The sequence below is a fragment of the Orbicella faveolata genome, unplaced genomic scaffold, assembly GCF_042242905.1.
Source record: "Orbicella faveolata isolate gen_17 unplaced genomic scaffold, um_ofav_v1 contig_24, whole genome shotgun sequence".
Taxonomy (NCBI): domain Eukaryota; kingdom Metazoa; phylum Cnidaria; class Anthozoa; order Scleractinia; family Merulinidae; genus Orbicella; species Orbicella faveolata.
Genome location: NW_028301552.1, coordinates 22349706 through 22364076, shown reverse-complemented (window position 1 = coordinate 22364076; position 14371 = coordinate 22349706). Strand labels below are relative to the sequence as shown.

Genomic DNA, 14371 nt, shown 5'->3' with positions numbered 1-14371 from the left:
AAAGTTGGATGTTGATTGCGGGCGAAGCCTAGAAATGGACCTTGATCAATCATAGGCGTAGTGGACCATTTTACCACCGTTTTCGCACCAACACTGATAACGTCGTTTTTCGATTTGCGAAGTCGGAATGTTGTCGATATCTAAACCTGACCATTATGCGGAAAGGCCTAGCCTAGTACTACTATCTGCTTATCAAGAATATCTGATGACATTTAAATTGATGACATCACACGTGGTACAAAGAGCACGACCATCAATTACGCATATAATTTATGCGTAGTTGGTGTTCAAAGGGTTAAAGCATTGGGGGGTGGGGTTGGGACTTATGAGAGCTTTTATGGTGAGTTACTCTTGCATGTAGGTACAACTTATTTACCCATGTGAATAACAGCTGTCAAGGTACACAATTGTACTCTTTTTAACCATCCCTCAGAAAAATGTGAATAATACTTGTACAAAGTGTGTAATAAAGTAAAGGTGACCAAAATAATTGAATAATTGGTGTAATAAGTGTTGCTTTTAAATCTTAAATGATTTGTTCAGTTCTTGTGTACACTTCCCTAAGTAGTGAGAATGTAGCCTCTAACAATGAAGGGATAACTCAAAATAAGCATTGAGCCATAACCTTCCTGGATTCAACTACATTAAATTTTGTCTATTAGGAACTCAGTATGCCTTCATTTTTTTTTTTGTTGCGATCTGTTGCACTGTCACGTTTTCATACCTCATTTTGAGACTCGTACAGTGCAAAATAACTGTTGCATGCTGTAAAATCCCATTTTAAAGCCCACTCTCCCCCCCCCCCCCCCCTTTCCGGTTATAAGCCACCCTGGATATAAGCACTTCTATTTGCTCACAAAGATATCATAAGCCCCACCTCCCGCCCCACCCCGATAAAAGCCCATCCAATGTATAAGTGCGTTGCTTTTTCATTTCTTTACAAACATCAAAATTTTCAATCAAAAGCTTTGGTTCTGTCCTGTTCCAGTTGTTCCGGTCACATTAGTGGTTTATAGATGTTTCTTAAATAAAATAATTCTGTTTGTTGTGATGTGCAATAAATGTATTATAAATGTAATACCCTTCCTTGGGGCTGTGCCTTGTCGTGGCAGGGAGGCTTTTGTGCCCTTATGATCCTCAGAGCTGTATCGGCGGGAGCTTTGTGCTCTTGGTAGGTCTTAACCATGCCAGGTAGGTCTGTAGGTGAGGGGTCAGACAAAACGGCATTCTGGCCCTCCAGGTTGGGGGTTGGGCGTGGGGTCAGCAACCCTACCTCATTAAAAAAATTGCACTGCTACAGAAACGCTAGGACGCATACTAAGAGACACTACGGCCTGGGGAGTTGACGGACCTCTAGCACGAAGGCCAATGACGCCTGGCAGTGAAAGCCAGGTCCACCTGGAAGCTTCCAGGCCGACAACCATCATCTCCCCCAGGACCACCACTATCATCGGAACGTGGAACGTTCGAACAATGTAAGAAACTCGTGGCGCCGTGACCTAGAGGCAGACCTGAGGAGAAATGGCTACACGTGGGGAGAACTACAACGACTGGCCCATGAGCGTGGTATGACTGGAGGGTGCTTATTGGTGGCCTTTACCCCAGACGGGGTTACAGGCAATGATGACAAATGTAATAGTGTGACCTCTATTAAGCGGCCACCCTCTGTTAACCCTTTGAATACCAAACTTTCGCTAAAAAATAGTTTTTAACCGTTTAGTCAGGTTTTTTGGCTGCCGTGACGCTAAATAAGCCTAAGTTTTGCTTTAAACCGAAGACAGCCGAAGACAGCAACTCTTTGGGCTCCAGTCCCTTTCTGTCAAAAACCAAACATCCCCATTTGCAACCTCTAAAGTGAGACAAAGGGTCCTACTTGGAACAGACATAGTTCCCATATTATCTTAACTCCCATCATTAGATTGGGTGGGGTAGATGGTTCTTTGTTTTATAAGACAAAAACCGGGAATTTCAGTTTTTATCAAGACAGCAACAGCACTAAGGGTGTCATTTTGTTTCTTTTGTGATACACATTTGTGGTGCCAAGTTTCAAGAACACTGCTTCAATATTTCCAGAGATGTCGTTTATTCAGTATTTCACCACTTTTTAGTTGAAAACAATATGACGTCATCACTGATCTGATTTGCGTAAGAGAAAAACCTCAATATCTCTAAAAAGAAAAAAGATATCCCAAAAAGAAAAACGCCATTCTTCTCTATTTTGAAAGACCTTTCAAATAAGCAGATATTATTTTTCATGTCATATGCACTTTAAGCGGCAAACCTCTATTAAGTAGCCACTTTCCACAGTCCTGAGAAAATGATTAAAGTAAAGTAAAAGTAAAGCTGAGGGTGGCCGCTTAATAGAGGTCGAACTGTAGCTCCAAATGTAGTGGTATGTTAGCTTTTATTTGTTTCTCAGATACGTTTCATCTCATCGTTCTAACATTTTTTTTACATTCCGTTTATATGCCCCCCCCCCCCCCCCCCCGATATAAGCACACCCAAAACCCCTTATGAACTTATAAAAGCCCTGGGCTTTAACATGGGATTTAATGGTATACATGTAACAATGACTAAATCCTAAGAATTGAAATATTTTGGCGAGAAACGATACTCTGAATGTTTTTATTACCATTTGTTAATCAAAATCATTTAACTATATTACAAGATAAATGTTATGGAATGTTTTACAGATCATGTACTGAATATAAAACTGCAGTTCATCAGCACGTCCCACTCCAACATTACAAACTACTGCCATACTCTGGAATCTTGCTACATTGTAGAATCAAACCAAGTGCTTCTTGGGAGTTGCACATCAGATATGCGGCAGTAACCTTGATGATGAAAACTCAAATGCTTGAAAGCATCTTTTAATACATGTAGGCTGTCTATTTACAAGGCCATATTAGTAGTCTACTGAGTGGCTGTTTGGTGTGGATGCCCATATGCCGCCCCATACTGCTGATACCACTGGCTATAATTACTGTATGCATTCTGAAACAAAAGGAAAATATTTTGTTTGAGTTCTCAAAAGAAAATCATCTGCCTTATTAACAATAAACCAAAAAGAAAGTCCAGCCTCCAGTCCCCAAAATAATGGCCTGTTATTCATTACATAGCTGTAACCCTTAATCACTGCAATGTAATCAATGCATCAAAGGTCACGGTTCTTCCTTATCACCTTTACAGAGAAGCGTGGATGAACACTCTAGTACAGTGCAACAAACATCACTAAGTGCATTGAAATCATTGGAATTCACTGCACACAGAGCAAAAATGGAGCAGAAATTCACATCTAAAACTAGAATGTCTGTACATACACTATAACTCTGTTCACCATCAGAACAAAATCTCTTGAAAATGGAACAGTACAGTTGCTATAGGCAACAGGGAACGAGCAAACAGTCACTGAACAGACATGTTCACTAGCAAGGTTGCCAGCTTCGACACCGGACAATCAGTGCAGGGAATAAAACCTTACCGGGTGTGCAGCAGAGTATGCTGCCCACTGGCTTTGCAAGGGAGTGGAGTAGCTATACGCAGAGGCAGCTGCAGTATAGGCAGCAGCTGTTGAATACGATGTGTCATATGCTTCAGCACCTGTCAATGTGGCACTAGTGACATGCTGGTTACTATCTGCAGCTGCCACTTCCTCACTTTTTGATATTTTGGATTTGACATCTGAGCTGCAGGAAAAAAAATGAGGCATAATGAATAAAGAGAACTCATGCAAACAGCTGTCAACAAAAAAGTGAATCTGTTAAGAGTCAACTAGGACTGTAGCAGATAGCAAATAATCCTTTCCAATGTATGTCAAGGGAGTAAAAAGTTGCACTGCATTTTTCTTGGCAACAGGGAACAAGTGAACAGTCACGGAGAAGACATATCCACTAGCTAAAGGTTGCCTTCCACTCCAGAACTTCCTGGTCAACTCTTAGAAAATTAGGACCAAGACTTATTAAGTTGCTCAGTTTCCTGTATTTGCTTGAAAAGGTGCCATGGTGCTTATTACATTTTTCAATGTTTTGATGTGACGCTAATTAGAGGTTGATGATTCATCAAGAGGAGCAATTTTTTTGGTAAAATCAAACAAAAACAAAATCTCAAAAGGGGACCTCTATCACTACTAACAAGATAAAGCCCTATGTTCTTGAATGACTGTTATGTATTAACTTAACTGGCTAAACAAATAATAATTATTTATATCTAAATGTCAATAACTATTGAAGTCTTACCTATCAAGCTCTTGTGATCGTTTTCTACCACTTAGTGGGATTAGCGCAGATTTCCCTTTGTATAACTTAGAATGATTCTCCTGAGCCACCATTATTTTATTGATGTCCACACTGAAATCTTCAAGAAACTCAATTCTTCTTTGGGAGAATCCTTGTTTCACCTCGGTGTCCAGGTCACTGTTCTTAACCAAGTCAAACACCTCTTCAACTTTGTCTTCACTCACTGGACATGCACCAAGCTCTATGTCTAATAGCTGGAGGTACAGTCTCTTATTCTCCTATGAAAAGACAAGGAAACATGCAAATTAGGCTGCTGGGGTTTGCTCTGATCTGTATCAACTACTATGATTATTAACAGTGCTTAACAATAGTACAGAATTCTACATGTATGTATTATAATGGTTGTTAAATCCATTCACAAAAATGTTCCAGAAATTCTGGTTGGGATGTACATGGAGCAGGAACTTTTCAGTTCAGTCCACTGGAAAAAAATTAATTTTAATGTCTGAGTGAAAAGGAACTCCTATTTTTTGGTTCAAATAGAAATTTTGTGTTCTATTTACTGTTTAACATTGCTTGTGCTGCGTGGATTCATGGCTCCTTCATACTGGCACTGATTTTCTTCTGGAGAAATTTCAAATGGAATACATTCTTCCCTAGCAGACATTCTCCACCAAAACTTCTGGAATTTTTTGTCAATGATAAACTTAAAACAACCAATTGACTTGGTATCAATTTACCTTATCTTTTTCCAGGGCTCCTTTCAACATCACCCGTGCTTTGTCCACATTACCCACAACCTGTTAATTTTAATAACACTTTATTTAATTGGGGGATAGAAAACAATTGGAACAGTAGGTACAGTAGACCTGTACACACAAACTCAATATTTCAAACAAGGGCTCTACAATGGTAGCTACCCAGCCCAACTGTTCCACAATTCTCGGACACTATCCCGTGTCAGCTCTTTGATCCTACCTTGGATAAGAATCTTGAGTATCGTATAGCAAAAAATGTCGCCAATTCCTGGTCACTGGTCTCATTCATAGCTTCTTCATACAGGGCAGAGGTACCTTCAAAGTTTCCTCTTCTTCTTTCAAGGTTTATTCTCTTCAGCTTAACCATTATTATGCCAGGCACTGCCTTGTCTAACTCTGCCAAAATCTCAGATGCCTTAGCAGCATTTCCTTTGAAAAAAGATAGTGCGACAATGAGCACACCAAGGGATAGTTACTCCCATAAACAAAACAGAAGAAAACAAGTAACAGTAGTCATCACACAGACACTACAATTCACCTTATAACTGATTTACCTGAGTTTAACTAGCGCTGTGCCAGGGACAACAGTACACCCAAGTAGTGAATTATTATATTACATTGTAGGATAAGCAATGGAACAGAGATTTCCGTTTTAAAAACAAGACTTCCCCAAACATCATTTTATGATCATTGGGGACAAGTCAATACACTGCTACATGCAAATCTTCTGCTTGCATGCAATCACTGCCATATATGCATAACTACCTGCCTGCTATGTGTAACTGTAAGAGTACCACTGTAACTGCTGATTTTCATGTGATTTGACAACTCTGCTAAGCTACCAAGTTTCTCTGTTTTTTTTTTGTTTTTTGTTTTTCAACAGAATCGGCCTCTTTCCTTGGAAAAAAAAAAACTTCAAGTCATCTGCAAGATGTCAACTTACATTGCCTTCAATATTTATGACTTTTTCGGTTTTCTTTATTTTAATAATCACACATATGGTTGATTCTACAATAATATTCAATCACCTTGTTGTTCCTCAAATGCAGCCCAAGCTAAATGAATGGAGGGTTTTCGCGGAAGGTGTATTGTGCAGGCTCTCTCATATACATGACGACATGCCTCGACACTGTGCCCTTCCATGTATGTAGCAAATCTTTGCCAGAAGTCCTCGTACAATGCACATGCAATTACACATCGTTCAAAGAGGATAACAACCCTTTTGTGATCACCATTGCTTAATTCAAAGTCAAGATACTCCCTCCAATTTTTCAGCTGCACACGCTCAAGAGGTTTGACATGAAAATATGGCCTCTTTATGGCTTCCTCAAATGGCCATCTCTTTCGCACTTCTTCTTCCAAGGCAGTGTAGACTTTTTGCCTGGCTGATATGACTTTTTCGCGTATTGCAATAGTCTCAGCGTCATCCTGGAAAAGGAGCAATAACTTCATGCAATTAAAACAAATTCCATTTCACAAGTGTATCTGACCACTAAAGAAACCCCTCACTCCCTAAGGAATAGGCCTTTGTTACTTCCAATTCTCTACCTTCCATATTGAACTTAAAAAATGTGTAATATCTGTTGCAAAATGAGGCTTTGGCCTTCACTAACAATGATTTTAAAACACCTCCACCAAGTGCTGGTTCTTTCATTGAAAAATGTCCTGCCTACCCCCTTGCACATAAATTTGCTGTAATGAACATTGACCAAGAAACTGTACAAAATTTTGTGCACTTAATGGAAGGTACAAGAAGCAGATGATACAGAGATTGTTGACCAAGTCTTTACTAAGTTTTGTCAGCCAAGTCATCAAGATGCATAACTGGTCTAACAGTGTACAAAGTACTTGTCAGAGTTTGCACATTTTCAGCTTAACAATAAACAATTGTAGCTTCTATGCAATAATTTTCCCATCTATCCAAGCACAAAGACAAAGAGCTGCCTATTTTGCCACATGATGGTAAAACTCCCTCACCCAGACTAATTACCTGGGAAGTAAGAGAACTTTCTGCCCCTGGAGCAACAAGGTTTTCTGTGCCTGGAGCCACTTCATCGGCATCTGCATCACCATCAACACCTGCACAAATAACAAACAAATAATCTACATGTTATTATATCATGGTTACCTCACCATAACATTTTAGGACACACACAGTGTAAACAAGCAAGAATGCCTGTGCCCATTGTTTGTATTCAACTGCAGAGGCAGAGCCTGAACTACTACTGGGGTACCATTCAGAAGCTGGCCCAAAAGAGACATAAGTGGAGGACCTTTGTTGCTGCCCTGCATGCCAGCAGGCATAAGGACAGTAAGACAGTTAAATAAGTAGTTGAATATTCGTAGGCTTGTTCATGGGCTTATGCGTCCTGCCTTCACTGTAATGAATAGTACTACACGTACTTACAGTGTATATCCCAGTGAAAATGGAGCCTATACAGTGTCCCCTACATTGTACTGATAATGGTAAGTTTTCTCTTTGGAGAGTTTCACCGGGAGCACAGTCAGGGGGAGGAGAAAGAGTGGGGGAACAATCGAGAAAAAAAATAAATAAAAATTGCCCAAGGAGCTCAGAGCAGCAATCCTTTTATACAACCTTGCCAAAACCTAAAAGCCTATTTTTGTTCCCCCTTTTTCTTTCCTTTTCTTTTCTTACTTTCTTGCATAAATCTACCAGGGTTCTCACAAATATTTGAAGTTAACGGAGAATTTTGAGTGGTACACACTTTAACAAGTTAACGCTCTAATCTATTGCTGATGTTTACGTACATATTTACCTGGCGGATTGCTTGAGGGCGAGGCAACAGTGATGAGAGGTTCAGCCTCGGCCGACGTCAGGCCAGGAGGAGCAGCTGCAACTTCTGCTCTAAGTTTAAGGAGTTCTTCTGTACACAATACAGCAGCTATCGGGTTGGAGTTTATGTGCTGTTTAAACCTAAAATAAACAAAAAAAAAGCTTACAACAAATCCTGAAGCTTGCCATGTTGCTTTCAGATAGTAAAAATAGTATTATTACAGGCTAGTTATAATCCCTTTTCCTCTGATGACTTACATAAAGTTACATTATATTATTCACTAAAGCATCGCCTATAATTTCAGTTATATACAGTACCGGTCAAAGGGACTGCAGCATTACACGCGCGTTAAGTGCGTGTACTACACGCACATTACACGCAGTGTCCACGCACCTTACACGCAAATGCACGAAAATTCGTGTAATTGCACGTACATAATTTCACACAGTAGACGTGATATTGTGTGTAAAATTACACGCAGTCGTTCAACTGGAACTCATCAAGTGTGTGTAATGAGAACAAAATGTTAAAAGTGCGTGTAATGAAAACAAAACATTTAGAGTGGAACATTTACCGTACTGGACTGCACTGCGATACGGTTTAGTCTTTTGCCTTCTTACTTCTGGTCATGAAACGTTTCCAATAGAATAGACCAGTTTCCTTTAACTGGCTTACCGCTTTACAGTAAAAGTATTTTTTGCGTTGTACATGTAGTTTCAACAAGCGGCACCAGCGACTTACAGGCGTGCTAGGATTCACTGAGATAACAGAACATAAACACAATTTCGGTTTCAATTTTAAATTACAGCAATCAGTGTACTTTAGAACAATTCAAAGATTCATTAAAAATATTTCGTACTCCGAAGCGTTCGGAGTTTAGCGGTGTTCAAAAGCTTTTCCCGTCGTGTTTTTTCTTTTCGTGATAAACAACAAGGGCGCCAGAAACTGACGAACTGAGGCTTGACGGACGCAAAATAATGAAAACGAAACATTTACCGTGTAACATTTACCGTATTGGACTGCACTGCGATACAGTTTAGTCTTTCGCCTTCTTACTTCTTGGTCATCAAACGTTTCCATTAGAATAGAGCAGTTTCCTTAAACTGGCTTACCGCTTTACAGTAAAAGTATTTTTTGTGTTGTACCTGTAGTTTCAACAAGTGTCGTCAGCGACTGACAGGCGTGCTAGGATTCACTGAGATAACAGAACATAAGCACATAATTTCGGTTTCAATTTTAAATTACAGCAATCAGTGTACTTTAAAACAATTCGAAGATTCATTAAAAATATTCGTTCTCCGAAGCGTTCGGAGTTTACTGGTATTCAAAAGCTTTTCCTGTCGTGTTTTTTTTCTTTTCGCGAGAAACAACAAGGGTGCCAGCGACTGACGAAGTGAGGCTTGACGGACACGAAATAACAGCAAAACACATTATTTCGCTTGAGATTTTCAATTAATTTTTAAACATCAGTTATCTTCTTTAAGTTTAAAAAGCCTTTGAAGATTCGTCATTAATATTACGTACTTAGAAGTGAATGTTGTCTATGTGAAAGCATATTGTTTTGATCTGATTGAAATGAAATTTTATCTGTTTCTTCAACATCGTTGCCTAGCACGTGACCAAAATCTTCCCAAATCTACGATCTGTCAACGCGACTCAACCCAGGGATAAAAATCTGATGAATCGAAAATTAAAAAACGCTTAGATTTTGTTAAAAAAAGTTTTGATTCTTCACCGTTTAAGCAGAAATGTGGCCAATAAGCAGATTAAGAGAGAGTCTGCGAGTTTCTGTTTGAATCTCTATTTCATTGTTATCGAAGGAAGAGGGGTTGAAATGACATTTCGTGCGTGGGTAAACATTACGTTGCGACACACGTCGTAAACGAAAACTCATAGATCTTAAAGAATCAAGTTTAGATGTTAAGCAGAACTGCGGACTGCTACAGACTAAAAAATAGTATTTGTTTGATAGGTGCTCGAGCTAGTCCACTAATTTAGCAATGCTTGTTGGCTTTTAAATTTACTTTTTGTAGTGAACATTGAAAGTCGCGGGTTTCAAATACAAGTTAGTAGTGGCTTTTTGTTATGCAAAATACATGCAACTGCATGTATGAATAACAAAGGTTTCTTCCTCTGATTAAAATACACACATTTGCGTAAAATTACACGCAAATACGTGTAACTAACAGATCAGTAAATTTTACATGCGTGTAATTACACGCACCGTCCACGCACTGTCCACAAGGACTACACGCAGACTACATGCATTTTACACGCGTGTAGGTGCTGTAATCCCCTCGACCGGTACTGTAGATATACAATAATGTACAGTAAATCATGGGTTTTATTAAGGGCCATGCACCAGGCAAACTGGCTGGCTGTGAGGATGATTTTGCCTGCTTGGTTTGACTAGGGAAAAGTATTTCTTAGAAAGAGGTTCACTGTGAAAACAAGCTCCCCTCCTGCTGAAAATGTTAATGAAAACTCCTGATAAATAAAGTTATGTCAAGTATGGTAGCTAAAGAAAATTCAAATTTTTCACCTAGATGATGTATGTCTGCTGGAAATTAAACAATAATCTTACTTTTCAAAATGCTGGCTGTAATTCTGAGTAGGAACCTTAAAGACTCTGTCATACAAAGCTGTTACTCTCTGTAGCTGACCCTGGCTTTTCTCCCATTCAATGTATGCATCCCACAGTTTGTCAGCACGGAACTCTTCGCCAGCAGTAGACACTGCTCTCTCAAATAAACTACAAGATAATAAACACGGAAAACAAAAAGAGAGACCTTAGAAAGCAAGTTACAGGTAAGAGACTGGAGTCAGTGGACTTGAGATGTAAAAATTTTAAATCAGGACTGAATGGAGTGAAGCATTAAAATACCTTTGCCATCAGTAAGTACATTGTTGCACCCCATACCAAATGACCTGGAAGAGGCCAGCATGGGTTGTGATGCCCACTCACTACTCAACTCAACACCAGCCTAACTGTTACTAACAAGAAATACATGGCACAACAAATTATGGGAGTTAGATGAACTGCCAAAAATAAAAAAATTCAGAAAAAATTCAAACACAGAACTCTCAAAGTTTGAATACAATATTTCAAAACACACTCATCAACAGTGAATTATCCCTTGGTGTGCACTCTCTAGCCCAATGACACCATTTATAATCTCTTCAAGTCTTGGCTGAACAGTTGCCCTAGAGAGTAGATAGTCAGTGTCAGTATAGCATTCAACACTGCAGACTTAAGTTACCTTCGCATGACTTCTGGGCCATCAATCTGACCCTTGGTACTTTGAGAAGAAAAGTTGAGATAATGTACCCACAAATCCACACTAAGAGGAATGGCAGCAATAGCTCCCTCAAAAACCTAAAAAGAAAAACCACAGGATACGAGTATCTGTGAAAACCAATGGCTTTTAGAAGTTTCAAAGTTCTTATCAGCTTGTGGTCAACAAGATCAGCCCTGGATTTTTATTACATTAGTAGCAGGACATGTGTCCCTTTAAATCTCTACTTGATGTATTACCAACTTGGTTCCAAGATGTTGATTACACACAGTGCATACTTGAATAATTTAATGACTTAATCTATACTGAGCATGAAGTTATAAGTATGCTTAGGAATGCATTATAGGTGATTTCAAAGCAAATAAAAAACAAACAAACCATGGACCTGCATGATTTGTGATTTCTAACAAATGATTTCAAAGCAAACTTGGTCTCCAAACAACATCAGGACTCAAAGCTACTTAAGGCCCGGGTCGCACACAAGAAGTTTCTGTGAGGTTTTGTTTACATAAGGGTCAAAATCTGTCAACACGCGACATGTTCATTTGCAATCTCGACTTTTGCATGATAGCAGAAATTTTCAAATTTCTGAAAGGATCAAAAGACGCTGTAGAGTATGGGTGGAGCTGGTAGATTTGTCAAAATTTCACTTAAACAAAGGAAACCGTCACCCAAAATGTCATCAATTGTCATTCACAGCGATAAAAAAAAAACTTTCTCGGGTGGTAAACAATCTCGGAAACAAGCATTTTCTCTTACAATCCTCCCATTGAGAGTATTATGGATGAGATCAAAAGTGTTCTTGTAGACTCGTAACTGCTGCCGAAAGTATTCTTGTAGCGCAGTAGGGTTGTTATAGTGTATCTCAAACCAGGATTCAGCTGGGTTGGGAATGCTCCATGCATAGGGCGCTATGCGTTGTTGCTGTAATCGTGGATTCTGTCCCCGTATCATAGCGATATTTAACATTGCCTGATAACTAAAATTTATCCATCTCATGTACAAGATGAAAAATGCAACCATTTGTTGCTGTTGGATGCTGATACTCTAAAGCAGAAATATTACTAAAGCGATACAGAAGGCTTGACTTCGATTCACGTTTAAATTAAAAGTACACTGGTTCGCAGGAAAGTGATGCGGCAAATATTGATCTTTAGGTGGCAGATGCCACATGTAATGCAGCCTTGACTATTCGTGATAAATTTTTAGATTTCCGGTTGCCGTTGCAAAATTTTTTGCACTAAAGACAAAGTAGAAAATTTATCAGGACTCATATGCGACCTGGGCCTAAGCCATTTTCATGCCCAATGATCTTGTCTGATTATAATACAGTCAAACCTTTCTAATACAGACACCGAAGGGACAGTCTGAGCAAAGTGTCAGTATTGGAGAGGTCACTATGATGATGTCGCTTTTAAGTCACCATTGACGGTTTAGATAGTTTAGTAACGAAAATCAGGCCCAAAAGTGAGTGTCTTGTGAATTTCTGAATCTAAATTGATTAACTTTACTGTACTTCTTAGTTACATGCTATACATACAAATTTTGGAACAAAATGCCTGTTATCAACATCTGGTCCTGAGAGTGTCCGTAATAAAGACGCCAAGTTTGTATGAATTTGCTCCTTAGGGCCGAGATTTAGTGTCCGTTATCCATTTTAGAGAGGGACCGTATTACAGAGTTTTATTTCAGAGGAAATGTATGATAATTTTGTCGGTACATAGGAAACTGTCCATATTTGAGAGGTGTCCATATTGAGAGGTTCAACTGTTCAAAATTAGTCTAAAAACTCAAACTTGGTGTGAACTTGTCTGATGACTGACTATTCTTTCCAGCTGAAGAAGGTTACAACATCAGCATTGGCACTGTTTGCATTTAATTACATGTAATTTAAATATAACCTTTGCCATTAAAATATATTTTACTTCATTAGTGTGAAGAGTAATTAAGAGTCTGTTAAAGCAGGATGGATAACTGTATCTACTGGGTAAATCATGAATAATCCAGCAAAAACATACATGTAGCCTAGTTGTTTTGTTCACAATTATCCACTGGATACTGATTATATTGTTGAAAGATTTTTTTACAGAGACATGCTTTCAATGTGTACCTGTTAGAATAAAATTCATATATAAATGGCTCAAACTCGGTTGTTTGTACTGCTGCTTATGTCTTCAGTTTTGGAGCACTCATTTTGTAAGTCACAATAGAAACACAATTACTGTGTTTCTATTATTCCACTGTACTGGCCTGGAATGAACAATTTACGCAAATCATACAGACCAATAAAAACCTAAATGGTTTGGCATACCTCTTTGGCTTTCTCAATGTTGCCATTCTTTCTCTCCAAATCTGCATATTTTTTCCAGTACCCATAACAGTATGGGTAACGTTTAAAAAATGCATCAAATGCTTGTCTTGCAGACGAAAGCTTGTTCTACACAAAAGGCAAATAAAACACCGAGTTAGCACAAACTAGTTCACCATTTTCTGAAAGCAAAGTGCAGGCTGATAAAACAACAAGACATAACCTCAAACTGTGGTTTCTACAAACGCTGACTTGCACGGTTTTATCCAAGTAAAGGGCTAAAATTATCCTAAACAAAGAGAATGATCTGTCAGAAATGTGCCTCTGGAATATCATGGGTAAACTTTAATGAAGGCATTCACAACACATTCGAACTTAATAAAATTACGCGACTTTCAGGTATGACAACATTGGAAAGTTTTATTGTTCACAAACCTCTTGCTCGACAAACTGCAGAAGATATGTCCAGCTGGTAAAATCCGCTGGATTTTCCTTCACTGCCTTCCAATACTTGAGCTCTTGTTCATTGACCACTTCTTCGACAACAGGGACGTCAGTGGAATCCTCATGACTCTCTGTAATTGCTCCATTCTCCTTCGTTTCCGTCATGTTTGTATCCACGTTACCAACTGTTAAGTTATCACTGCTTTCTTTAGCCCCTGTAATTCATTTCAATTTAAAAGACGAATTAGTAGAGTCCGAACTCATGGCAAAAGCATATGCGACATTTGCTCAATATTGTCAATGATTTTGAGCTAATTAATTTACGGTGTATTTTAACCAAAACAAAGTACTTTGAAAAACGCAAATATCACGACCGTTACCGGTAGGATGGGAAGGATTCTCGCTAGATTCTGCTGCAGCTGCTACTACGTTCAGAGCCGCCGCCATCTTTGCCTTCAATGACTGGGCGTGCGAGAGACAGGGAGCTGGTTACTAATCGTCAAACGAAGCTGGAGCGAACTGTTCCGAAGAT

The 14371-nt window shown here is 39.0% G+C and overlaps 1 protein-coding gene across 1 annotated transcript; it reads right to left on the bottom strand.

Annotated features, from left to right (window-relative positions):
- Positions 1–2066: 2066 nt before the first annotated feature.
- LOC110057858 (pre-mRNA-processing factor 39-like) lies at positions 2067–14331 on the bottom strand. Its single transcript, XM_020764499.2, has 13 exons — positions 14220–14331; positions 13831–14054; positions 13399–13524; positions 11052–11167; positions 10376–10543; positions 7774–7931; positions 6987–7075; positions 6025–6424; positions 5217–5425; positions 4979–5038; positions 4239–4516; positions 3485–3689; positions 2067–2997 (listed from the first exon to the last, which is right to left on the bottom strand). Exons 1-13 carry the CDS (start codon positions 14284–14286, stop codon positions 2917–2919), a joined length of 2181 nt encoding a protein of 726 aa, XP_020620158.2. The 5' UTR covers positions 14287–14331; the 3' UTR covers positions 2067–2916.
- Between the last annotated feature and the right edge of the window lie 40 nt (positions 14332–14371).